Source organism: Panthera uncia, chromosome F2, assembly GCF_023721935.1.
Source record: "Panthera uncia isolate 11264 chromosome F2, Puncia_PCG_1.0, whole genome shotgun sequence".
Lineage (NCBI taxonomy): Eukaryota > Metazoa > Chordata > Mammalia > Carnivora > Felidae > Panthera > Panthera uncia.
The window spans coordinates 49,296,107-49,323,081 of record NC_064812.1 but is presented as its reverse complement, the minus strand read 5'-3'; the positions used below and the strand labels follow the sequence as shown (position 1 = coordinate 49,323,081).

General features: G+C 39.1%; 1 protein-coding gene across 1 annotated transcript; it reads left to right on the top strand.

Annotated features, from left to right (window-relative positions):
* The first annotated feature begins 5,191 nt into the window (after positions 1-5,191).
* Positions 5,192-16,158, top strand: CA3 (carbonic anhydrase 3). The gene is made up of 7 exons (XM_049633206.1): positions 5,192-6,030; positions 6,800-6,997; positions 9,383-9,501; positions 11,255-11,347; positions 12,377-12,439; positions 13,765-13,920; positions 15,304-16,158. The coding sequence occupies exons 1-7, from the start codon at positions 5,997-5,999 to the stop codon at positions 15,421-15,423; spliced, it is 783 nt and encodes a 260-aa protein (XP_049489163.1). The 5' UTR covers positions 5,192-5,996; the 3' UTR covers positions 15,424-16,158.
* The last annotated feature ends 10,817 nt before the right edge of the window (positions 16,159-26,975 follow it).

Genomic DNA, 26,975 nt, shown 5'->3' with positions numbered 1-26,975 from the left:
TGATAAATGCAAAATGTTAGTTTCAAGTGCTTGTATGTCTATTACTTTGTTTGTTGCTAATAACCAAGTAAAGTGTCCAAGGCAGTTATTATTTTGAAAAGTTATCTGACTAGCCTAGGGGAGCAATGCTTTAAAGCCAGAGAAGTGGCTAACTAAACAGTATTAAACAGTACCCCGAAATCCACCCCCCTAAAATAAATAAAAATAATACCAAAAAAATCAATACAAATCTAACAGCAGCGTGGCCTTGAATTGCAGGGTGGATGAATTTGGACGGAAAGGCTAGGCTAGAGCTAAAAAGTAGAGAGGGTAGACTTTTGAAGTCCCCTGAATATCATTTAAAGGAGTTTGAATTTTATTTTTAAAAACTTTTTTATCAAATAGTATACCAGAGAATTGTTAAGCCTTGTAGGAATTATATTTAGTTCTTATTACAGTATTTAGAATTTCAGTTAAATTTGTTATACTAGATTAATACTTTTTGCAAATAATTGGTCACAGGTGGTTAAAAAGGTTTACTTCGACTCCCACCCTGGGAAGGGTGGCCATTAGACTGAGAGGCTCAGAGTAGTTCAAGGAGAAGGTGGATGCTGTGGGTATCAACTTTATCTTCCACCAGTTCATCCTAGTGATGTCTGCGGGTTAGCACCTGTGCTCTGCAATATGCACTGAAAACACTGTTCATGACCAACAGGGAACAAGGGTTATTTAGAGCAGGTGTCTGCTCAAAGAGAAATTGGATAAAAAGAACAAGGCCAGAGAAGGGTACTAATTTTTCTGAGTCCTAAATACATTGGCCTACACTGTAATAAGTACTTTACTGTATTATCTCATTTAAGCCTCATCAGACTCCTGTAAGGCAGGCATTATTCTCTGTTTCACAGATAAAGTATCTGAGACCAAAAAAGTTTGGGCAAACAGCCACCTAAATGCTATGAAATGGCAAAGCAAAACACAATTCCACTTAAGTTTGCAAGCAAATGCTAGATTAAGTTATTGAAAACTAAATTTGACCATCTAAACTTGATCCTAAGAAAGATATCATAAAGTGTAATGAATTTTCTTCTATTTAAGATACTATTACTGCATTTTATTATTTTTTTTTATTTAAAAAAATTGTTTTATTGTTTATTTATTTTTGAGAGACAGAGAGACAGAACATGAGCAGGGCAGAGAGAGACACACACACACAGAATCCGAAGCAGGCTCCAGGTTCTGAACTATCAGCATAGCCCCATGCCGGGCTTGAACTCACTAGCTGCGAGATCATGACCTGAGCCAAAGTCGGATGCTTAACCAACTGAGCCGCCCAGGAGCCCCGCTATTACTGCATTTTAAAAGAAAAAATTGTATTTAAAAGAAAATAAGTTTATAAACCCTGATCAAACCTCATTACATAGGTTTTGGGGGTCCTCACCTTTGGATTCATGCTCCTCCCTTGCAAATAAAGTAACTATCTCAGATAGATACATTGTTAGTAAGGGACATCAGATGCGACAAGGCTTCCTACAAAGTTGCCATTAACAGCAACCAAAATTTAAGATCCAATCCAAGAGAGTTATTACTGGTGACAAACTCAGGAACTAAGTCTATCATGGTCCTATATAATGTGATGAGCCAAGTTTTCCAATTCTGTTTTTGGGGGAAAAAACAAAACAAAAACAAAAACAAAACATTGTCAGGGAGGAAGGTAAAAGTTATGTTATATATGAAAATTAAATACATTAATTTAAAATTTTGATTTTTATTAGTAATTTTGGCTTAGTTGAAACTTCCACAATTCAGACACTCCACCCACCAAAAACTTTTGTTTACCCAAATGATCTTTCTTGGCGGCTCTATTGTCTATCTGCCTGTCACTCTGTTTCTCTTTCACTTTCTGTCTCTGACCTTGCTCTTCCTTTCTTCGTATAAGCACATTTTGGGGGGGGGGGGAATCCTACAAGTTGCCCAATACATCAATAATAATGCTGGGAGAAATGCTGTCACTATGCTAGGAAAGAATTTGTAGTTAATCATTGCTGGCTCTTTTTCTGGCATTATTTATCTCTGTGTATTCCTAACAGTTTTCTTTTTAAAGCCATCTCCAGAAATCTCAAAGTCTTTGACACAATTTAAAATGGTTGCACTTGGGGTATCTGGGTGGCTCAGTTGGTTAGGTGTCCAACTTCGGCTCAGGTCATGATCTTGCGGTTGGTGAGTTCGGTTGGTGAGCTTCAGTCCCGTGTCCTGCCTCAGGCTCCGTGCTGACAGCTTGGAGCCTGGAGCCTGCTTGGGATTGTGTCTCCCTCCCTCTCTGCCCTCCCCCCACTTGTGCTTGTCTCTTTTCTCCAAAAAATAAACATTAAAAAAAGTTTTTAATTAACAGAATTTTAAAAAAATTTTTTAACAGAAATTTTTTAATTTTTTTAAAATTTAATTAACAGAAATTTTTAAAAAAATGATCTCTTTGCACTGTTGACAGGGAATTTTGAAATTTACAGGCAAACGTGCTGGAGCAAATCATTTAAGATGAGAATGATTAGTTTGTGGTTTCTGAAAAATACATTATTTTGACATGATTTGATGTTAATTGCTTTAAAATTCCAATTTTTATTAACTTTCTTATAGGAAAATACAATGAAAACACCAACCATCATTTTTTGAGACGATGACACCTAAACTATTAAATACTTCATTTTGCAAATTCTGCCTACTGTTTATTTGAATTTATATGGCATTGTGTACAGTCTTTAATTTGTTATTTATTCATTGTGGAGAGTCTTTTATTTTTTTTGATTAATGACAACCCATTTTTTATTTTTAAAAATCTTAATTTTATTTATTTTTCTTTCTTTTTTTATTTTAATTTTTTAATTTACATCCTAATTAGTTAGCATTAATGCAACAATGATTTCAGGAGTAGATTCCTTAGTGCCCCTTACCCATTTAGCCCATACCCCCTCCCACAACCCCTCCAGTAACCCTCAGTTTGTTCTCCATATTTATGAGTCTCTTCTGTTTTGTCCCCCTCCCTGTTTTTATATTATTTTTGCTTCCCTTCCCTTACGTTCATCTGTTCTGTGTCTTAAAGTCCTCATACGAGTGAAGTCATATGATATTTGATTGACAACCCATTTTTAAAATTCTGTCTATACATAAACAATAACAATATGATGAATTCCTGGATTGTTGGCCTTGCTTGGTATAAAGATTTTATTAAACATTTTATCTGGACCTGAGTAGATATTTATCCAACGAAGATGTTCAAATGGCCAACACATGCATGAAAAGATGCTCAACATCACTACTCCTCAGGGAAATGTAAATCAAAAATAAGCTATTGCTTCACACCAGTCAGAATGGCTAGTATCAAAAAGACAAGAAATAACAAGTGTTGGCAAGGATGTGGAGGAAAGGGAGCTCTTGTGCACTGTTGGTGGAAATGTGAATAGGTGCAGACAATATGGAAAACAGTATGAAGCTCCCTCCAAAAATTTATGATCCAGCAATTCCACTCCTAGGTATTTACCAGAAGAAAACACTAGTTTGAAAAGATATATACCTCTATGTTTACTGAAGCATTATTTACAATAGCCAAGACATGGAAACAATCTAAGAGTCCATTGACAGATGAATGGATAAAGAAAATGTGGGGTATATACACAATGGAATATTACACAGCCATGAAAGAGAATGAAATCTTGCCATTTGTGACAGCATGATACACCTAGAGGGTATTATACTAAGTGAAATAAGTCAGACAAAGAAAGACAAATACATACGATTTTACTTATGGTGGAATTTAAAAAACAAAACAAATGAACAGACAAAACCAAACAGAAACAGACTCATAAATAGAGAGAACACACCAGTAATTGCTGGTGTGGAGGAAGAGGGGAATGGATGGCTGAAATAGGCTAAGGGGATTAAGAGGTATGCGCTTCCAGTTATAAAATAAATAAATCACAAAATGTAAAGTATAGCATAGGGAATATAGTCACTAATATTGTAATAACTTTATATGGGGACAGTTGGTAACTAGACTCACCAGGGTGATCATTTCATAGTGTATGTAAATATCCAATCACTATGTCGTACACCTGAAACTAATATTATATCGTATGTCAACTATATTTCCATAAAAAAATCCACTTTATCTGTATTACCACTGTATCAAATAACGTGAAATGTAGTTACCAACCTTTAACTACACATACCAGAAAAAGAGAGATTATGATTTAATGAATTGAAGCAAGATCATAGTTTACTGATACAAATAGTTATGTACTCAATAAGAAATATAAAACACCTCCATTAACTACAAACTATAGCACCACACTATCACAGTAAAGCAGAAAGTTGACCCCAGACAACCCAAATCTGCAGGTTTTCTAATCTAACACTGACATATTTGAGTTCAGAGTCTAAGGGCATTTGCTTTGCTGTTCGCTTAGATTTTCCGAACTATCTCAGTTCTTGATTCCACACTGCTATTGTGTGGATCAAATGATCCCTGGTCACAAAAATACGCCGGGGAGTGACTCCCCTGGCGTCCAGGTTATGAGTGTGGTCAGTCATTCCACATGCCTTGGGGATGAGCTATCTTTACCATGATGAGAGATTTCCTTTTCAAGGTTAGTAATCCCCAAATACAAAATGCTAGCATCAATAAAAGTCAAAGCAATTAAGGAAATGTATATTGCAACCTTGTTCAAGATAGCACTGAAATTAGTCTTACATCTCTTTGCTGTCTTTTTTGTAAGTAGTATTATTACTGACCTAGAACAAAGAAGAAATTTGACAATATACTCTCAGACTTACAAATATGTAGTACATTGACTTCTTCAATGTAAACCATAACCAGACATTTAAAAATATATCTCTGTGCACATTGGACCTACCAATTCCATTCTCCTTTCGCATGGGTCATCATATTCTAAAACAACTTGGGAGGGACAGAGAAAAACACAAAGCAATTCTGGAAGCCTCTCCTCTTCCTTTTCTTCTAATCTTTCATTCTTTCTTGGAGAAGGAGGCTCTACATTTTAAACGATATGACTCACTTTATGTTTGTGGCCTTCCAACACTCCAGAATATTCTCGACTTTTCGTGAGCAGAGGTACGGCTCACGGAGTAGGGGTAAATCAGTCCCAGGCTCCTGCTCTGCGTGAACCTAGGATGCAGACCTCTCCCGGATTCCCGGAGCTCTCCGAGATCCAGCCCTCACAGTCCTGCAGATCAAAGGGACTCGCTAGGTTGGGAAATGCTGCCTGGGGCGGTTCCAAAGACAGGGCATTGTAAATATCTTTAAGGGTAGTGGAGTTATAGAACCTTCCCTCCGGCCTCTTTCTTCCCATCCTCTGCTCCTAGCATTTTACAAGTTGTCTGCAAGGGAGTCAAACACGGGTCAGGCAAACAAACGTGTTCTTTCCAGCCACCGTAACCGGATCGCTGGAACGAAACAAACTCCCAGAAGCGTCCACAGACCGTAGCCAGACAACCAGCCTGGGCTAAAAGCAACTTCGAAGTGAGGCTGCAAGCGCTGCTGGGGTGCACATTTTATTTGGTGGCTAAGCACAGTTAGGATACCCCACCTCCCGAAACAACAACAACAAAAAGCCTGCAGGAGGGAGGCAGGGAGGAGGAAACAAAAGTTGCCCGCATTTTTGCACCGCGGCAACACTAGTTAGAAAGCCCTGCAGCTTTGGGAGACGGAGGGAGAGTTAGCAGAGCCAGGAGCCGAGGTTTCAGGGAGAGGGTAGGGAGGGGGTGGGGGCCTTCGCCCATCTCCCCTCGGAGCCCAACAGCTGTCTAGCTCTTGGAATTCATTGGCTTCCCCCCACCGCGCCTCCCAAATACCACCCCAATCCAGTTTAGCCCCCCGCCCCACCCTCACTGACCTAATAAGGCCATGCAGTGTGTGGGGGACCTATATAAAAGGCGCGGGCTCGCGGGGACTCTGCACGACGCCGGGGAGAGAAGTCAGCTGCGGTCCAGTGCCCACAACGACGACCATGGCGAAGGAGTGGGGCTACGCCAGCCACAACGGTGAGTCCGAGCAGCCACCCACCCCCTCCCCCCTGTCCCGGGATAGTGCCAAAGGAGCCCCTGGCATTGCAAATCTAGGGAGTGCGTGGGAAACTATGGGAGGAGGGGTTGATGGAAACTAACATTTACTGAGCATTTACCAAGTGCCAAAAGCTGCTGACCCTTTTACCTTTATCTCATTTAGTTCTCCCTGGTATGGAGCCGTTATTACTTCCGTTGGAGGAAACTGAAGTGCAGAGAGAGGCTCCGTAACTTGCTCAAGATCACACTGCCTCTGACTGAGAAGTCAGCCCACGAGAGGTCCAGTTCTGATTGTCCCTTACTCCATGATACTGGGCAAGCACTTTAACCTCTCTTAGCCTGGTGTTGGTTTAAGATCCTTGCTCTGCCTGCTGGCTTCTGCCTAACCCATGGTAAAAGAAATATGGGTGTGCTTTGAAAACCACATGTGGTCAGTGTTATTTTATTCCAGCTACATGATAGAAGATGGCATTGGTAAGACATGTGATGAAGTGCATCTCAAAAATAAGCCTTTGAGGCTGTATTCTTGAGCAAGCAGAGGGACTCCTCTGAGTTAAATAGTTTCTAGGTTCACTATTAACAAAACTATGAAAAGGTCTTAAATGCTAAGCCTTGTCTTGCCCAAACTGAAATCCAAGGCCTTTTCATAATCATTGACTAGTGTCCGTGTATTTTGCTGGTTTAGTCTATTAGAAAGGGCTCAGAATGTGCCACCAAATAAATCCGTGCCCTCAACTTGACTTCCTAGGTCCTGACCACTGGCATGAACTTTATCCAATTGCCAAGGGAGACAACCAGTCGCCCATCGAACTGCATACTAAAGACATCAGGCACGACCCTTCTCTGCTGCCATGGTCAGCATCTTATGATCCTGGCTCTTGCAAGACCATCTTGAACAACGGCAAGACCTGCAGGGTTGTGTTTGATGATACTTACGATAGGTCAAGTAAGTATGGCACTTAGGTAGAGGCACATGGGCATTTTCAATGTCCATATTGGCACAATGAGATTTATGACACAGTAACAGAGTTAGTGGGAAAAGGAGCCACTTCATCTCTGAAAATGGAGATGATACTCTGTTTTTCTCTAGTCATGAAGAATTATATTTATGCATTGACTAGGAATGTCACACTCTCTAACCTTGGTCAACTTTGCTGCTGCAAAATGGCCCTATGCCCAAGCTAAAAGTTGGCAATGCATTCTTGAAATGCAGCTTGATAGGGAGGTGATGGCAATGAGTCCAAATGAGTGTCCTTCAGGCTCTGATGGCCTACACCTAAGGGTTCTTGTGGTTTTTGACCACAGCCTAGAGAGCAAGGCACTCATTCCCAAGTGTGGCCGAGATACCATCCTACAAAGCAAGGAACATAGCACTTTCTTCCTCTGGCGTGTGTGTGTGTAGGGGGGGGCAATCCAGGGGAGAGAATAAGGTCATTAGATGAGTCTGGAACATTGCCTTCAATGCTTCAGTGGGGTTCATATAATTAATCCTTTCGGTGAGTGTTTTTGAAGTATCTGACAATTTCGTGAGTAGTGATTTGTGCTGTGTGAAAATGAAAAATCACATGTTTAAAAAACTCTTTATTTCACTACACTATTAAGCAAGTCGGAGAAATAAAAGAAGGCTAATTAGAAATGCTTTATTTCACTGTAAATGAGGTAAGAAAGAATCTAATATTTTGATGATTGATGCACAAAATACATTTTCCTACAACCACATTTGTAAAAAAAGTTAAAATTATCCTCACTGATTTACATAAATGAGTATTCTCAAAGATGTTATAAAAAGAGCATAGTGTCATAATTCCTACCTACCAGAAGGCTCCAAATAAGAAATATCATGGAATTTTGTATTTTCTTAAACAATAATTTCATGTTGCTGTTATTTCTTTCTCCCTTCTCCATTTAAATCAAGTTCCATTCTGAAGGAGAAACGACAAAATTAAACAGTATCCATTATGTTGAACCACATGAAAATACCGGTTTTATAAGCAAAAATGGTGAAATACAGTTCCATATGAGTTATCCTAATAATTGGATTCGTGTGCCCAAAAAATAACTGTTGTAGTGCTTGGACAGGAAAAATGCTATGAATCAAACCACTTATTTCTACATGACCAAGCTCACACAAGTCTAGCTCTATTGTTTCAGATTTATATTATGTGGCTTTCAGTGTGCCATTTCAGCACCAATAGTTGGTCAATCCTTTCTAGAATAGCTACTCTCTGAATTCTATTTTGACATAGCTTATGTTGCTAAATATTGATTTCAGGATTTTTGCATAGTTTCCAATGACCTGCAGAAAATATTTGAACCTGTAAATCACCCCCCAGGTGAATGAAGTGAGATCAAAGTTAAGTGAAGGGTTGAGGTATTTGGACAACAAACTCAAAAACTAATGTTACCCAGAACTGTCTAGTTTAGCCGTCCACCATTGACTAATTCCCAAGAAATTTCTGAATTTTCCATTTTACCTCATTTGAGTAGACACAGTGTAAGTATGGATGAAAGCTCTTGCTTGTAGTCTTAAAGAAGAGTGGAGTTGGAGGTAAGACAAGGAGAAGGAATTCACATTTGCTCAGTTATTGGTATACTTATGGGCACTGTGATGAGCACTTTAAAGTCCTTAATCTCATTTAATCCTCACGGCAGCTCTGAAAGGTTGATATTATTATCACCTTCATAGAGACGCGAAAACAGGTTCAGAGAAGTTTAGCCACTTGCCTGACATCATACAATTAGCTAGGATTTGAACCTACATCTGCCTGCCTCTCAACCGTCATGTTCTTCCCACTGCAGTGCAGGACCAACTCATTTGTCGATAGTCTGCATCCTTATCGCCCATTGTTTGTTTTAATTTTACTGTCATAAATGTTAAATTGATGTTTTAATAAAACAAGCAAAAAAAATAAGACAGAAAAGAGAAATCATTTATTTTGATATATCCCAAGACTTTATTTTGCGAGAACAGACCAGGGTGCTTGAGAACAATAGCAGACTGACTTTTGCCCAGCAAACTTTGTCTATAAGAACACTTGTTTAAAGTAAAACTCTGTAGGGGCGCCTGGGTGGCTCAGTCGGTTGGGTGTCTGACTTCGGCTCAGGTCATGATCTCACGGTTTGTGAGTTCAAGCCCCGTGTCAGGATCTGTGCTGACAGCTCAGAGCCTGGAGCCTGTTTTGGATTCTGTCTCCCCCTCTCTGTGCCCCTCCCCTGCTCCTGCTCTGTCTCTGTCTCTCTCAAAAAATAAATAAACATTAAAAAAAATTTAAAGTACAACTCTGTAAAAGAAGCATGAGTTCGCTGTTGACATAGCTTCTCTGAATCACAGTGCTGAGGGGTGGTCCTCTCACTGGACCCTACCGGCTTCGTCAATTTCATCTTCACTGGGGCGCCTCGGATGACCACGGCTCCGAGCACTCTGTGGATGGAGTCAAGTATGCTGCGGAGGTAGGAGGAACTGCTATGGTCCACTCTGGTCACAAAGTGAAACCTGCCAAGTGAAAATCACCAACAAAATAGTATCCGCTACTCTTCCTTCAAGCCCGTAGTTGTGAAAAAGAGCTGTAGTAGTTTTAGCATAAGCTGAAGTTGCTACATATTCTAGGCTAGATGGTTAAGAGAAGATGGGTTATGTCATGCATGAAAATTTTCAAGGTTATATTAAGAAATTGGATAGCAGTTTAACAAAAAAAAAGCCAAGGTACTGAATGGAACAGAAAAGATAAGGATAGCTAACATTTATTAAGTGCTTACAAGTATTTACTTATATGATCCCCTCAACAACTCTATGGGATAGGTTACAGATGAGGAAACTGAGGCACAGAAAAGCTACATAACAAAGTTACATGGCTGGTGAGTGTTAAACCTGGCGCTCTACTTTATGTAGATTGGCAACAGAGTTTATCATCTTGTCCAGGGCCCTAAGCTGCCTCTTCTGTAAGAATGTAGTGCTCTAAAAATAGCATTTAGTAATTCTGGCTAATGCTAATGTTCTAGTCTCTTAATGAAGGGTGTGCATATATGTGTGTACATATATATATATACATATATATGTATATATATATATGTACACACATAGATAGATGAATAGATAGAAACACATACACATACAATTTAATATGAGCAAATACTACCTCTTGGTTAATCCATTAAGGAAAAGCCTGATTTGTAGTTCAGATCAAGGCATCAAATTACAAGGAATAAGACAAACCTCCTGCATTTTGTTTTTATAAAGCTAAGCCTGGAAGAGGTAGTGACACATGCACTGGAGGTGAGGAGCATTCGGTTTTTACTGCCGCACTCTTTTTTAGTGGTAGGTTCTGGTCAACACAGGAGCTGGGGCAGGAACCTTGGAGGCACTTGTGGACACGGTCTTAGGCGGCATCATTAGTGCTTAATTGCTGGCTAAACTAAACTCTAGGAGACCCAAAGTACACTTCACTATGATCGTTACACTGCTCTACAGTCCGTCCAGAAAGCCATGACAAGATAAATAATTAAGGCTGCCTTCTAGACACCTTCCCCCTGAAAATGGGAAAGTTTAGTAAATTTCTTACAACCTTGGGCAAGGCTTGCAGTTTGGCCTTTATACATGGGTTTATCTCAACGCTTTTGATCTTGAATATAGTATCTTTAACTGCTGTGAACTGCTGTATTCTCTTTCCATTCTGTGTAACTCAATATGGGAAATTTGACTAATTTAATTGGTGCCTATGTTCTAAATTAAGATAAGGTTACCACCAGGTTGTTGAGCACTGGATGCTAAAAGGAGGTAGATATAAAAATGCCCAAGAATTTTCCTACTGTTTGTCCCCTGCTACTTCCCTATTAATTCTAACTCTAGAATGTTAGCAGCTTCTTGCTTATAGTTGTACGTTTCACTGTTTCATTTGGTTAGAAAAAGGAGCAATTTAATGTTGTACAAAACTAAAATAAATAGTTTGAATTAGTTTAACAAAAGTTCAACTTTCACTGATAGCTTATTACAAAGTTCTCGATCTACTTATAATAATTTTATACAGTTCTTCTTTGAACCATTAAAAATTTCACCAAAATGTTGCATGTCAATATTTAGAATTCTATCAACTTCTATAAGAGTGTTCAACAACTTTAGACTACAACTGGGTTTATTGTGAATAATTTTATACATATTTCTTTTTCTCTAGAAAATTTCCTCCTAACCTATATTGTATCATTGCAGCTTCATTTGGTTCACTGGAATCCAAAGTATAACACTTTTGGAGAAGCTCTCAAGCAGCCTGATGGGATAGCTGTGGTTGGCATTTTTCTGAAGGTAAGGTAAAAATTGGCCACCTTTTTCTTCCAAAATTTAGTTCCTTACCAGTGGTTAAGGTAGCATGAGATCCACGCCTTCCTTTTATTTAGAGAGAGAGGAATGAATGTCATTATTCATTCAACTAATCAAGATATTTCTGCTAAGATCAGCTCAAATTATTTAGCTCTCCTTTAAACATGTTTCTTTTGCCATTCTTCAGTAACCCTAACACTTCTAAATTCTTTCAAGAATGAATGTATGTGTGTGTGTGTGTGTGTGTGTGTAAGGGTAATGGAGACAGAGCCTTGGAAGGAGCTTATTATGGTGATGGGGAGAGAAAAACAGTATTGTTCATTATCCTTTCCCGTTACTCTATTTCAATCACACTGGAAACCAGAAAAGCCAATGTTGGGAACCACTGTGATGCCAAGTCCCTGGCTGGACATCCCCTCGGCCTAGGGAAGCCACCACTCACATGATCCCAGGCTAAGATAGCACACGGAATGTGTGTGTTGTTGGGCCAACTTTGGTTTAAAGTGGACTTAGTGTCATTAACACTATGAATTTAGTAGTAACATAATCTAGATTTTAAGCCAGAGGTGAAAATCTAGCTTCTTTCTTTTTGAATGACCTAATTTGTTTTATGTCCTGAACTCATTGGGTCATTTTCAGTGATTGAATGCAACACAACAGGAAGTGGAGTAGGTCTGAATCGAAAGACAATAAGTTTAGTTTTACATAGGTCAAATCCATTCCAGCTCTAATTCTATATATAAAAAAAAGAGAAGAATGACTTCAGAGAAGGTCAAGGACATCATGTGATTTTGTGGTTTTGTACTTCAGAGGCCTGGTGTCTAAGTTTAGTTCAAAAAATATATACCCTAACATCTTGGGGGAGAAATAAACTTATGTTTTTGCTTAGTACAAGATATTCTGGCAGATCTATAAACACTAGTTGCAGATGGATGGATCACAGTCAGTGTTCAAGACAATCACAGATTATGGAGAAGGGAAAAATATAATTATTGGTTTCCTATTTTCTTACAGATAGGACGTGAGAAAGGCGAATTCCAGCTGTTCCTTGACGCACTGGACAAAGTTAAGACAAAGGTGAAAATAAATCATATTCCCTCCTAGAACATAAAGCAAGGAATGTCAATTTTTATTTTTACATTTTCTTTATTTTTAAAAAAATTAAAAAAAATTTTTTTAACGTTTATTTATTTTTGAGACAGAGAGAGACAGAGCATGAATGGGGGTGGGTCAGAGAGAGGGAGACACAGAATCTGAAACAGGCTCCAGGCTCTGAGCTGTCAGCACAGACCCCGATGCGGGGCTCAAACTCACGGACCGCGAGATCATAACCTGAGCCGAAGTTGGCCGCTTAACCGACTGAGCCACCCAGGCGCCCCTAAAAAATTTTTTTAATGTTTATTTATTTTTGAGAGAGAGATACACAGAGTGTGAGCAGGGGAGGGTCAGAGAGAGAGGGAGACGCAGAATCTAAAGCAGGCTCCAGGCTCTGAGTTGTCAGCACAGAGCCCGATGTAGGGCTCGAACTCACAAACAGTGAGATCAGACCTGAGCTGAAGTCAGACGCTTAACTGCTTAACTGACTGAGCCACCCAGGCGCCCCTATTTTTACATTTTCAAGTGTATTTGTTTCACTTAAAATCTGTTACTAAGTTTGATGAATATGCTAAGTATATGTATACAAACAAATGCTATTGTATTCGTATGGTTTATAATTTTTAGAGCAATTTCACATATATCAGACTATTTAATTTTCATAGTCTGTCAGATGACATTTTTTAATGAAGTAAATGTAAGAGAAGTTGAATGGTCAACCCCTGCCCTCAACACACACACACACACACACACACACACACACGCATGCATAAATGCACACACTTAGAGAAGTACTAAATATTTGGGTTTTGGTTTTGCCCTTTCTCTCTTGGGCGACACCTATACATTTTAAATCTTAACAGTGGACTCTTCTGATTAACAGATTCATTTTAATTGCCTTTGGAATTGTTCTAATAAAATGCTTTTAAGTTTTATCACCGCAGAAAGTATTCTGAGTATAATATTCAAAGGAGCCTGGTTTTTATTTAGCATTGTGAACCTAAACATTAACTTATATGAAATATTTTTACTGCGGTTACATGTGAGTTTTCTTCCTTTTCTTGAGAAATGATAGAATTATAGTTCTACTGACAGTTAATAGGGAATAAAATGTTACAATGACTATGTCAAAGTCATAACATAAACCAGCTTCCCCCTCTGCCTTTATTTCTAAAAGTCATGAACTTTGCTTAACAGCACCATTTTTCCCATTGCATTTGAAATCCATTCTCACAAAATGGTGAAACCCTTGGGGTGGGCGGTGTGGGTGCACTTGCTCACTGAGCCTGCGCCCTCCTCTCTCCCAGGGCAAGGAGGCTCCCTTCACAAATTTCGACCCGTCCTGCCTGTTCCCTGCCTGCCGGGACTACTGGACCTACCACGGCTCCTTCACCACGCCGCCCTGTGAGGAGTGCATTGTGTGGCTCCTGCTGAAGGAGCCTATGACCGTGAGCTCTGACCAGGTAAGCTGCCGCCACGAGTGGAGCCTTGAGGACACACGGACTTACAGAACCACTTACATTGGCTGTATAAGATACAGATGCTAAATGGAAAATGTACAGCTGCTAAATGGATGCTTACAAAACAGCTATATGACTAGAGACTTCATAGTTTGCCCTGGTTAATTACAGTCAGCTTCTTCAGCTTTCTAAAACTTGGCTTCCAAAAGTACCAGGATAAATGCCAATGATGTAAAGGTGGCTGTGACAATGAACGATGACTGGATTCATGCTCTAGAAACTCTTTAGGGTTTAGATTATCAATATGAGTTAGCCTTTGTTAATTTGGAGGCCCCTCAAATACTAAGCACTGGTTAGGAGATTGTAAATACAGGCTTGGGGAAAAGGATGCTAATGGAAGGGATTTAACATCCGTGTGACGTGTATATGGTTTTTCCAGTTCTACAGACAAGTAAGTTGTGGCTCAGAAAGGTTAAATTGTTAGCCCAGGATCACACAGCCAAGTGCAAGAGCTGAGAGTCAGCTCTGGTCTGTCTGCTTCCAATACCCCTTGACCCCTTTCCACGGCCTTTCTTCTTAGTGTCCATCTAATCAATGTCCTTGCCACATTTATCAGAGAGACTTTCAAGGAAAGATTGTTTAGGGAGAAATATGTAACCAGGGTTATGGAGAACAGATTAAAGCAAATGGGCAACACAGAAACTCACACCCTAGATCATGAATGTCTAATAGTGAAGTATTTACCAGTATGTCTCCCTTACTTAAGACAGTGTTCATAATTCTGCCAGTTACAGACTCAAGTATATATGATAATTTTTTAATGAAAAGATTAGATTTAATGGTCAGGTTCACTCATGTACATATTTTGAAAGAGGAATGCAATTTTCTTAAGGAGAAAGCTAAAAACATTTTTGGGTAGAAATGTAGCATACAGAAGATAATTTCCTAATTTTTTCTTCCTCTTATAAGAAAAAAATTAGTTTTAATTATAGTGTGACTAATTTTTTTTCTGTTTTTAAAAAATGTACTCCATAAACTTCTACAATGAAGGCCCATTAACTTCTTATTTGCACTGATATTGTCATCCCCTCCTACATAAAGCATATGCTTCATACTGACCCCTTATATTTAAATAATTGTTTCTGAATTCGAAGGAAAACACTTTGACCAGAGGGCATGGTGATCTATACAAAATGAAGAAAAGTATTATTACAAATAGAGAAAGACCTTATATTACTCAGGAACTGGTAACCAAATAACTCTGGACCAACAGGTTTCGTGGTTTCCTTGTCTTGTTTGAAAAGCCAGACTTTGCTGACTGTCACATGTGGAATGTGTGCACTTGGCCAGAATGTCGTGCTGACAGTCTCCCCTTGCCCCTTGCAGATGGCAAAGCTGAGGAGCCTCTTCTCCAGCGCTGAGAATGAGCCCCCAGTGCCCCTGGTGGGGAATTGGCGCCCTCCACAGCCTATCAAGGGCAGGGTGGTGAGAGCCTCCTTCAAATGAGGCTGCTGGAGCTTGCCCTCTTCAGGAAAGGAAACCTGCCATTGGAGAGCTTGGTTCCTTGTCTCCTTTTGGTGCTCCTTACTCCAAGTATATTTCAGTTTTCCACACTCATAGAGCAATGAATACAAGAGTGTAATACCAAGAAACCAGCTCCTTTGACAAGATGTAACATGAACGCATTTGGCCTTTGTAATAGTCATCTTTCCTATGAAAGTAGCATTTCTAGTAAGGTTTCAAAGAAGAAACAGGTGGAGGAGTAAAGATCTGGAAAAATGGGTATTTGACACTATTTTTCTGTCATCTTAAATTTCACAGAACTTCAGTTTTACTATTGTCATATTGTGAGTTGTCCATCTTAAAGAAGTAAGGAGTAATTCTATATGTAGGAGTAGATGTGTATGAGGATCATATAGCAATTAAACATAAGCCAGAAATTAAAACTACTATGGACGCAAACAATTGAAATGATGCCTTTTAAACCTTAAATAAAACCAACAAGAGGTCCATCATTTATTACAGTTTTAGCTGCTGTAAAGATTATCTGGTTTTGAATATCAATGAAAGGAAAACACATTCAACTGGGCGTTTTAAAAAGTTTGATCTAGTATTTGAATTTCTTCTTCACAAAGGTGGCTGACTTTATCCTAATATTTTTCTTTACCTGAAGGAGGGCCATTTATTTTTAATTTTACTACTTTCTCTTTGCATGCTTATTAAAATAAAAATTGCCTCTGGTATCTTTCTAATTTGAGGGTGGAACAAGAATTCCTAGAACACAAAGGAGTGAATGACTGCACTTGAGGTAAAAGCAGTTGTACTGATCATCAAAACTAATAAAGATGTGAATGAAAAAAATTGTGCTGTGTTTTTTAATGAAGAAAGGGGTCATAAATGACAGAAATGGACTAAAACTAAGAATGGCAAACTTTGTAACTCTGTTTTTTATAATGGAAGGGTGATGACAGCAGAGTTAGGTTCTGATTTGAGTTGGATGTTACATCCCTCACAGAGTGGCTAAGAATCAGTGAGGGCCTTTGGAGAAAACTGCAGACCAGAAGAGGAATGTGTGACCATATATTTGAGAATGTGGAATAGTTTCCAGAAGCCTCAAAGTTGGTTTAGGATTCTGGGGTCCAGGCCAGTACCATGGTTGCTGCTAAGAGGAATGGAATCAAATCAGTAGCTTTTATGTCCTTTTTTTTTTTTAATGCTTATTTATTTTTGAGAGAGAGTGAGATAGAGTGCAAGGAGGGGAGGGGTAGAGAGGGAGGAGACACAGAACCTGAAGCAGGCTCCAGGCTCCAAGCTGTCAGCGCAGAGCCCAACGCGGGGCTTGAACCCACGAACTGTGAGATCATGACTTGAGCCAAAGTTGGATGCTTAACCGACTGAGCCACTCAAGTGCCCCTATGTCCTTATTTTTTTTAATGGACACTGGGATGACACTAATCTAATGCTACAAAAGTCCATACATTGAGATCTTCAAAGCATTTAATATATTTAGGCATAAAGTCTAGTCTTGCAGTTAGTGGCTTTGATATATCTTTCATCACATCACTGGCTAATATGTTGACTTACATTAGAAAATTATAGCAATAATTTAATAACTGTAAGGAATGAAAATAGTATTGGATCAGGAGAGTCTTGTTATGTTGGAAGTCAAAGTCCCAGGAGACTAAAGTTATTTAATAGATTACCACTTGGGTGAAGCAAAACCAGGTTGGTCAGTGCAAACTGGATGTGTTAATTAAATCCCTTGAAATTAGGAGGTGTGGAGTTTTTATCAATTAGTGGTAATATGCAAGCTGATTCTCTCAGGATACTTAGTAATGTTTAAAGCACTGTAAAAATGTACCCAGAATACACTCTATGTAGGGGAGGAATATATAACTTCATACCAGCTACAGGGGTCCTTATTCAAGAACACAGGCTAAATAAGGCTGGAACTGTTCTAAGGGAAAATGTCCACTCACGAGAGGCTATCTCCCTAGATGGTGAGTTCCATGGGGGCGCAGATGTGAGTCTTACAAACTGATGTCCCCCTTATTGCCTGGCAGTGTGCCTGGCACTTCACAAGCATTCAATAAATATTTGGTGAATAAATGATGTCATGAACCCAGATGACCCCAGGACAAACACTCATCTTCTTGAACAACCCATTACTGTACATGATTAGACTAATGCAGGCTTTTGCTCATCTTTGTTGAGAGCTCCTTGGAAAATGATCTCTTTAGCTTCAGGTGACAACTTCCCAGTTGGAACATATTCCGCTCCCCTGTCCCCAATCTGAGTCGTTGCCAATGCTCACAATTATCCAACTTAAAACTTCAGCTTTCTCTCTGCACTCAAAATGCTAAGTTATTATACATGTTCATTAGAATATTGAAACCACACTTACGTCCTTATATAGCGTATGGATCATTTTCATGGTCACGCATAGGCTTCCAAACAATTGCATTTTAGGCACACACAACCTACAGAGGGGATGTGGCAGGAGCTGTGGTGAATATATTTCAGCATCTGCCAACTTTTGTTCTTCAGTGTGTAATCGTAGATATTTTTAAACTTCAACAGAAACTAATTTGAATTAAGTGTGTCATAATATTCAGATAGCTATATCCTTAGAAGTCTGTGAATGGTACATAATCAACAAGAAGTTAGTAAGTATAGGGACTGTTGAGAGTGAAAATATATAATATATAATATAACATATATTATATAAATTATAATCCTACCCCTTTAATTGGGAGACAATATACTTATGAAGAGGTAAATAACTACTTATGACCATTGATCCAAATGGTCATAGAACATGTAAAACTTCAGGTTTCAGTGTCTAACTATCCTCGTTTATGCAATTAAATAAATATGAGTGAAATTGATCAACTATAAACCGACTTGGTCACATGTGAAAAATTAGTGCCATTCATAAGAATTGGCATAAATAAAATTATTCCTTTAATGTTTACTTATTTATTTTTGAGAGAGAGAAGAGAGGAGACGGTAGAAAGAGAGAGAATCCCAACGAGGCACCACACTGTCAGCGCAGAGCCCCATATGGGGCTCAAACCCAGGAACCATGAGATTGTGACCTGAGCTGAAATCAAGAGTCAGACGTTTAACCAACTGAGCTACCCAGGAAGCCCACAAACAAAATTATTCTAGAAGAATACATATAGTCCCAAATCAAATCATAGACAGCACATAAACAAAATTAGATTTTAGTTTCTCTTCTCACTTCCTCTTATTTGATATTAAAGAGGAACCCTGGACATGAGCCAAAATATTATTTCAGTAGAGGAAGAAGAAGTGAGAAGAGGTAAGGAAGAAAATGAAAACTGTAATATTTTTGCCATTTAATATATAATAATTTAATGATTTTTATTTTTTTTTAAGTTTATTTTTGAGAGAGAGAGAGAGAGAGAGAGAGAAGGTGCTGACAGAGAGGGGGAGAGAATCCAAAGCAGGAGGCTTGGTGATGTCAGGGCAGAGACGAACGCGGGGTTCGATTTCACAAACTGTGAGATGACCTGAGCCAAAATCAAGAGTCGGAGGCTTAACCAACTGAGCCACCCAGGCGTCCTTGAAAATTTAATGATTTTAAAAAAAACTACCCCTAAGGTAGCACAGATTTAAAATGCAAATGAGAAGGCAAAATCATGTTTGTATTTAATTCTCATTTGGGTCACTAGATGGCAGCAAAACAATGAACAAACACGACTATGAAATGAGAACCCTTGCTGTTGGTTGCCGAGCAATGAGGGGTTTTGTTTGTTTGCTTGTTTTTGCTTTGTTTTGTTTTGTTTTGTTTTAAATCCTGAACACTCCTTTTCCTTTTCTCAAATGTTTAATATGAACCATTCGTATCTATCTACAAAAGATGGTGAGGGATTCTTATTTTTGAGAATTTTAATAGTCACAAGTGAGGCCTAAGAGATTAAAGGCTGTAGTTGTTGAATCGTAACTTAAACACAAACATTTTACAGCCCTGTTCAGTCTTCTGGAGGCCTCGGTGCACGTCATATAACACTTGCTGGATATGTGTTCTCAGGCAAGTTCATTTCTCTGGCCTCAGTCTCCTCATCTGTGAGTAGGAATGATAATGGTACTTATTCAGAGAGTTTTTTAAGGAATTAAGTGAGTTAGTAACCTATAACTTGTTAGAATAATAATTGTAGCATGTAATAAAACCCTCAGTAGGGGCTAATTATTCTCTTCTATAAATTAATTTTGCTTCAACCAGGAAAAAGAAATATGGCTTATTCAATACCTAAAATAATGTTTTTCTTTATGTATCTATTAATAACATCATGAATCCACATCTTAATTCAGATAATGGTAAAGGAGTTATTATAAAGGGATCCCCTAATGGATTCCCCTCTGTGCTTGGCATTGACAATGATAATGAATCTTGCACGATACCAAGTAGCAGAAGAACAAGATGTGGCCACGTTAAAAACCAGTACGATGCTATAAGGGGTGATTTGGAGGAGGACCGGAGAATTTTCCCTGAGGAAGGTTCTGTTCCAGAAACTCTGTATCTTACCTGAGGAAGGGTATGATTGGCAAGACATCAGGAAAATAAGCCAAAGAGGAGAGGTGGGAAAACTATAGCATTTGTTTTGTTTTACTGACTTTCAAAAGGATAGAGTCCCTTGGAGTGCTGCATGAAGTGGAAAATCTATCCTAATTACAAATACAGAAAGTCTCCTGCCATGAAATTAATTTGGGTCTTGTTGGGGCATGTCATAAACTCAAAGTCCTGAACAAGATGCATTAAGTCAACCTGGGAGAAGAGTTTATCCATTTGGGGGTGACTCAACTCCAATTACACAAAAGGAAATACAACAGCGTAGGCATAAAATCTAAGATCAAGAGAATGAATGACTAGAGAGCTAATGAACTACTTTAGATTTGAAGGTGTTTAATAGCAGCCACCTGATAACTTGACCAGGTAGATAATATCACAGGTAATCAGCAGGAGTAAGCGCGAGTCTAACTATACAGTCACAGGGGACCAACTGCACTGCAGAGGTGTAAAACCCAGTGATTTAAAAGCTAATTTTAGCCAGGTGAGAATCAACTCTGTGCAGTAAACAGAAAATCAAATTCTCCCTTGTATTTAAATCTTTTCCAGGTAGAGAAGCCTGGAAACTCAGGGAAAACATTTTGGCCATTAAATGCACATATTCTTTGTTTCAACATGTCCATACATTTCTATCATACTCATTCAACTCATTTGGAATTTGAATGGTTCCAACTACATTTGTTCAAGGGAAGTCATCCCCCAAGGGCACTTGACTCCCATGAAAGTATATTACAAATGGAAGTATTTGAAAATACTATGCAACTTTGGCTTTTAGAATTCACACTTTTGCTCCTGTGTATGATTGGTTTAATGGAGGACCTAAGGCAGTCACTGGAGACCCCAAAGAGAGGGCCTGGCAAGGGTAGGAAGATTATACAAGCCAAGCAGAGCAGGCGCAAGGCAGGGTACAGTCTTGGGAGGAATTGAGAACTAAGTGGGAAAAGGGGCAGGCAGAAAGTTAGCAATAAGGAAGCTGCTACTCAGTGATGATTTAGGGGTCAGGTTCTTACATCAGGAACCAATCGTAGGAATAACAAGAATACTTTTATATTCTGTTTGTAATGTATGTTGATGTATAGCATCACATGTGCATGTGGGGGATAGGGAGAGATAGAGAGAAAGTAAGAGAGAGAGAGAGAGAGAGAGAGAGATGAACAGAAATAAGCAATTGGGGTAGGGAGATTTTAAGAGGATAAGGACTTTATCTGTCTTGTTATACTACTAAAGCCACAGTATTAACATTGTACCTGGAACCCAGTCAGTACTCAAAAAGTATTTGTGGACGAAGGGAGAAACAGATGGATGGAAAGAAGGATGGAAGGATGGATGGATGGGACAATAAGAATCTTAAAATACTGAATGTCAGTTTAAGACCTTGAGTTGATGGGACCTACATTCTCATCCTGGGAATGTCAGAGACTGGCATCTTAAAGAGTTCTTGGAGGAATGCAGGAGTTTCTTTAGTGTAACCCAGACTTCTCGATAAAGAGAATATTCATGGGAAAGGAGAAGCAGTTGCTTATCACATATATTCAAAACTTACCATTTGAAAATTTAAATTTTAAAAATGAGCTTAACTTCTTGTAGAAGAGATGTGTTTTAAGAGATATAAAAGGAGAACCTCCACCCGGATATTTATCTTGTTTAGCACTCGTGCTTCTAATGTGCAAATTGAAGAGTTGAAGGTTGGCAATGAGCCTGTGGCATTGGTCTCTGGTGATACTGATTGGCATGATTCACACTTTTATGAGTTCATGCTTGAACTTTTATGCGTTTGCCTTAATTTTCTCATCAGTGACTTTAGCCCTCCATTTCATTCAGCTTTGTGTGAAGATGCTCATAGCAATGGTACATACATAAAGATAACTCTTCCTAACTCAAATCCTTGTGGCATGGCCAGAGATAAGCAACGTGTGATACTTTTGAAAATTCAATAAACATTTTTAATCAACACATTCTGCCCCACCCCAACCAATAATAGATGGTCAATGCAAGTAAATTTCCTGCCCTATTCAAACAACACAGACATCCACACCACATACGTACTCATGTACTTGTAATTATTTCCTAGAACTTACGTTATAACATAGATGAGAGTTCTTTGAGGAAATCTTTTATGCAGATGGCGAATTTACCAGAAATCAGACTCAGGGTCTATTTTGTTTGTTGGTGGTGGTTGGGGGGGACGGGGAGGGGTATTTTGTGGCTCAATTCATAACTTGATATGTAAATCCCTGAGACTGCCTATTATAATTTTTTTTTTATTTAAAGGATTTTTAAAATAATATTTCACCAGAGAAGGTCTCATTTCTTCCTTTTAATTTGGTTTTTCTTCAAAGGGGCCCGTTGTCAAGATTGTGAGGTGTACTAAGCCTCTTGTTCTTAGCAGCTTCATTGGTATGAAAGATTGATTAGGCCCTCAGAGGAGCAGGGAATTTCAGAGGAATTATGAAATTACCACAAGGAGTGAAGAACAAAGTCTGCAACTTGTTAAGAGGATGGTGCTTTTAGCTGGCCAAAAACACTCAGTATCTGATATATAATTTTAAAAGTATATATAAGTGTCTAAAGAAACCCTCCTGTTGAAAGGATTTCATGCTTTTCAAAGGTGTGTCCAGTAAGGAAGAAAGAAAAGTAAGTCAAAGAACTACCTAGAAGCATCAAGGAGAAGAAAAAAATAGAATAGAAAAGGGCAATGTCTAGGAGTGCCTGGGTGGCTCAGTCAGTTAAGCACCAGACTTTAGCTCAGTCATGAGTTTAGCTCAGTTCATAAGTTCGAGCCCCACGTCAGGCTCTGTGCTGACAGCTCAGAGCCTGGAGCCTGCTTCAGATTCTGCGACCCTCTCTCTCTGACCCTCCCCAACTCTCTCTCTCTCTCTCTCTCTCTCTCTCAAAAAAATAAATAAATAAATAAATAAAATAAATAAACATTAAAAAATTAAAAAAAAAAGAAAAAGGCAATGTCTAAACATTATTGAAAATAAATTGTACTAAACATGGCTGTGACCACAGAAGGCAAGGGCTTATCAGGCATGACCACGGTACCCAGTACCCTGGGCACGAAATACATGTTCAATAATGATATCCGTGCCATTCGAAAGAAGGAACAGATAACAGAGCCAAGAGTACAGTCCACCCACAAAACAAGGCTATGGGTCACTTGGGCCTTTAGGCCAACAATGGACTTCACACTCCTTTTGAGTGATTGAGGTCACTAGGGTACAGTTTTAGAGCATGAACCACCAACATAGGATTTTTTAAAGTGACTTATATACACATATTGTGCTATTATACATATTATAAAATATAACAAAGTAGACATTTTTAGAAGGTGAAAAAATAACTACAGATATTAGTGCCCACATTGTCTTCCTGCCATGGAGTAGCCTATCATGTGCACCCCAGGGTGTATGCATTGCACTATATAGATAGCTGGTTTGAAACCTTCTGCTGACAAGATCGGGCTATACCGTCTCTGCACAGCTGGTCAACTTTGTTCTGCTCTATGGTTCCACACTGACCTGGGTCCGTGTTTCATCCACTGTTTCACCAAGTGGGGATTAGCTGAGGGTGGAGGTAGGATAATTTGGGGAGGGGAAGTATGCTTTGCCTCCAATTATGACACTGGGGAATCCTGACTCTTGCCCTTGATCAGGAGGAAAAACTTGCTTGTGATGCCTACAATTCCCCTTGCATGGAAAATGTTCAGTTGTTCTTGTTTCTAAAAGGAAGTAAAAATTTCCCCATACAAGATGGTGATTTATAAGCAAAAGAGAAGTTCAACCATGTGACAAAGCTACTATGAACAAAATCAAGCTATCATGATTTTGGTAGGAAAGCCATCATTGGAAATATGCTGAAGCTAAGAGAATAAACAATACCCTTAAGGTGCAATTGTCTAATCAACACAGAATCAGTGAGGGCACATTATGGGCAAAGCACTGCTAGGGCTCACGTGTTGCTAAACACACGTATAACCCTTTTTGAGACCTTCCACAAAAGCATAACCTTATAGATACTCTTAAGGCAGAGTTTCATGATCTTGGTACTATTAACGTTTTACATTGAATAATTGTTATAAGGGGCTGTATTGTGCACTGTGAGATGTTTAGCAGGATTCCTGGATGTCAGGAGCACATACCCCCTTGTTATGACAATCAAATGTTTCCAGACATTGTCTGTATCCTCTGTGGGGCAAAATTGCCCTCAGCTGAGAACTAATGCTTTGCGATGAGATAGACTTTTATTCTTATTAAATTGAATATTTCTTGGTGCTGCATGTGGTAGTGATCACAGAACATAAAATATTTAAAATGTTTAATTTGTGTTTTTTAGTGTAATTGTCCCACTTAATATTTCTCTTCTATTTCTGGTTGAAATGGAAGCTTGGTACCAATGTTTGAAATCCCCAACTACTCTTAAAAATTTTAATTACTTAGAGAAAAGTTCAAAGGCTACTATTTATCAAAGACACATTAAGGAGCTAACGTTTTAAATCTGAGAAGCAATTTACTTAGGGAAGTGAACGTATCTGTTTATTAGATGTAGAGTTAGTGCCATTTCCTGTGACTTTATTGGTGAGAGGGGGGTTTGGTAGAAAACCCTAGAAATGACCAGTATGTTGATGTAACTTTGCTTTACAGAGTAGTATTGCAGACATTATCTTAATGCGTTTTTACTACAACACCTCGAGGAAGGAGCCTTTTATACACTCGGAAAAGGAGCTTAGCAGGTCCTCAGTGAGGCCTCGTAGCAGATGGCTAAGAGCTCAGACTCTGCAGTAAGACTTCTTGGTTTCACACCTGGATCCATCACTTCCTGGTGGATACCTGGGGCAAAATGACTTACATCTGTGCCTCAGTGTCCCTTGCTGTAAAGTAGGACTATGTGAGACATTTAGAACCATGCTTGAAGTGTGATCAGTTTTCGGTGTTATTTTTATGAGTAGGGACTCCAAAAATGTTCACTAAATGTATGTGATTTTTTTCTTCATGTAAGCTAGAGAAACAGAAAAGCCAATCTATTACTTTACAAAGGGAAGTACTATCATGATAATTATATTACTTATTCAATTTTTTAAAAGTGCCAGAGCCATAAGTGGTACCTTCCAGACATCAGTTTTCATCATAAAACTCCAGAGCTAGGATTCCCCCACAAATTTACAAAAAAGTAAGTGAAACTCAGAGGAATTACTTAACTTGCTAACAGTGATATAAGAAGTGAGTGTTGCAGCCCGAATCTGAACTCAGGTCTGTCTTCTTACAAAGCCGATTCCCATAGCACAATTCTATGTCTTTGCTGCAAGAACAAGAATCCTAATGCAGCAGCTAGTGGCTAACCAGGCATCATGCTAATTTGCATGACTAATTTGCATGCTAATTTGCATGACTAAATCACAATGGAGTTAGTCCATTTACCATTTCAACAGCCCAGGGTACTCTTTTTACATTTCAGATGTGGAAACTGAGGCTTGGGGAGGTGACATAAATCATCCAAGATTACGGAGAGGGTAAGTCCTGGAAGCCAAATCCCAACTCACAAAACTGGGCCCCGGGCTACTGTGTGACACTTCCTCCCATCCCACCGCAGAAGAATGTCAAGAAACTCAGAGGCCAAGAGGAAAGCCAGAGCCTGGATTAAAGTGAAGTGGCTTACTTTAGTAAGTGTGGATCTTTTTGTGAAAGGTCATTGTCAGAGGGTCGAAGGCAAGGAAGGTGGGGGGACAGCAAGCAGCATTCTGGGAACTAATGCCGATTTCCTCATCTATAAAGAATTGGACCACATAAGCTCTGAACTCCTTTTCCTTCTGAAATATGATATTGCTGCAGTTTTTATCATTCCCTTTCTTACAACTTCCTAGTGACTTCCCCATGCAATGAGTATAAAGTCCTTCCCTGGAACATGGTCTGCAAGGTTTTGCAGGCTGCAGCCCCTGCGTGCCTCTAACTTCACCTACTTGTCTGTTCCTCATTCACAGTGCTCTAAGCACAAGTTTTCTGTTCTAGAAATGTCCTCAGCAGGGTCTTTACACTTACTGTTGGCTCTTCCTGAAATACATTTGCCTAGGTCTTTCCTTAATGGTTCCTGAAATGGCACTTCCTTCAACAGGTTTTCCATGAGCACTGACTGCATCTACAGTAACAACCCTTCCCTTATAATTTTCTACCTCATTCCTGTTTTATTTTCTTCATAGTCATTACCACTGTTGGAAATTCACTTTTTTTAAAATTTGTTTATTGTATACTATCCCTATCCATCCCCATGTAAGCTCCAGGGGGTCAGGGATCCTGTTGATCTGGGGCTGTACCCCTCTACTGATTCTTGGCACATAATAGTACTGGATAGATTTGATGAATGGATGAATGGATAGATGACCAAAGCTTTTACAGCCTAAATAGTACCTAAAAACATTAAGCATGTAATAGGAGCTCAAAAACATGTGATAGTAATAATGATAACTAACATTTATTAAGCTCTAATTTTTGGCGCTATGCTAAATCCTTTATATGAATGATCTCCCCACAACTCTGTGAGGTAGGCATTATTAATATCCTAGCTTTACAGATGAAAAAATGGAACTTTTGCAAGAGGAAGCAATTTGTCCAAGGGCAGAGGGCTGGTGAACTAGCCCAGACTCAAAAGCAAGTCTAACTTCAGCACAACGTTATGTGTTAGGTGATTGATTTCTGTAAAGAGAAACTGAGGTTACCTCCATTTGAATTAGTGACCACATAATTTCAAAGAGAATTCTTGGGTAGTTGGTAGTGTCCTAGGGCTCAGGTTACAAAAACGTGGTAGCTACGTAGGATACAGAGGTGAATAATGTGATATAGTTCTCAACCTCAGGGGACTCATTCTCTTTTGCCCAAGAATTCTCCGTGACAGCAACCAAAAGACCCCTCCCTCCCCAAAACCAGAGGTACACACTTTTCTAGATTCTTAGGACAAGAACAAATAAACATAA

Coding starts and splice junctions, on each gene's coding strand:
- CA3 (XM_049633206.1), top strand. CDS start 5,997: ATGGCGAAGGAGTGGGGCTACGCCAGCCACAACG. Junction 6,031..6,799: donor GGGCTACGCCAGCCACAACG/GTGAGTCCGAGC, acceptor TTGACTTCCTAG/GTCCTGACCACTGGCATGAA. Junction 6,998..9,382: donor TGATACTTACGATAGGTCAA/GTAAGTATGGCA, acceptor TCTGAATCACAG/TGCTGAGGGGTGGTCCTCTC.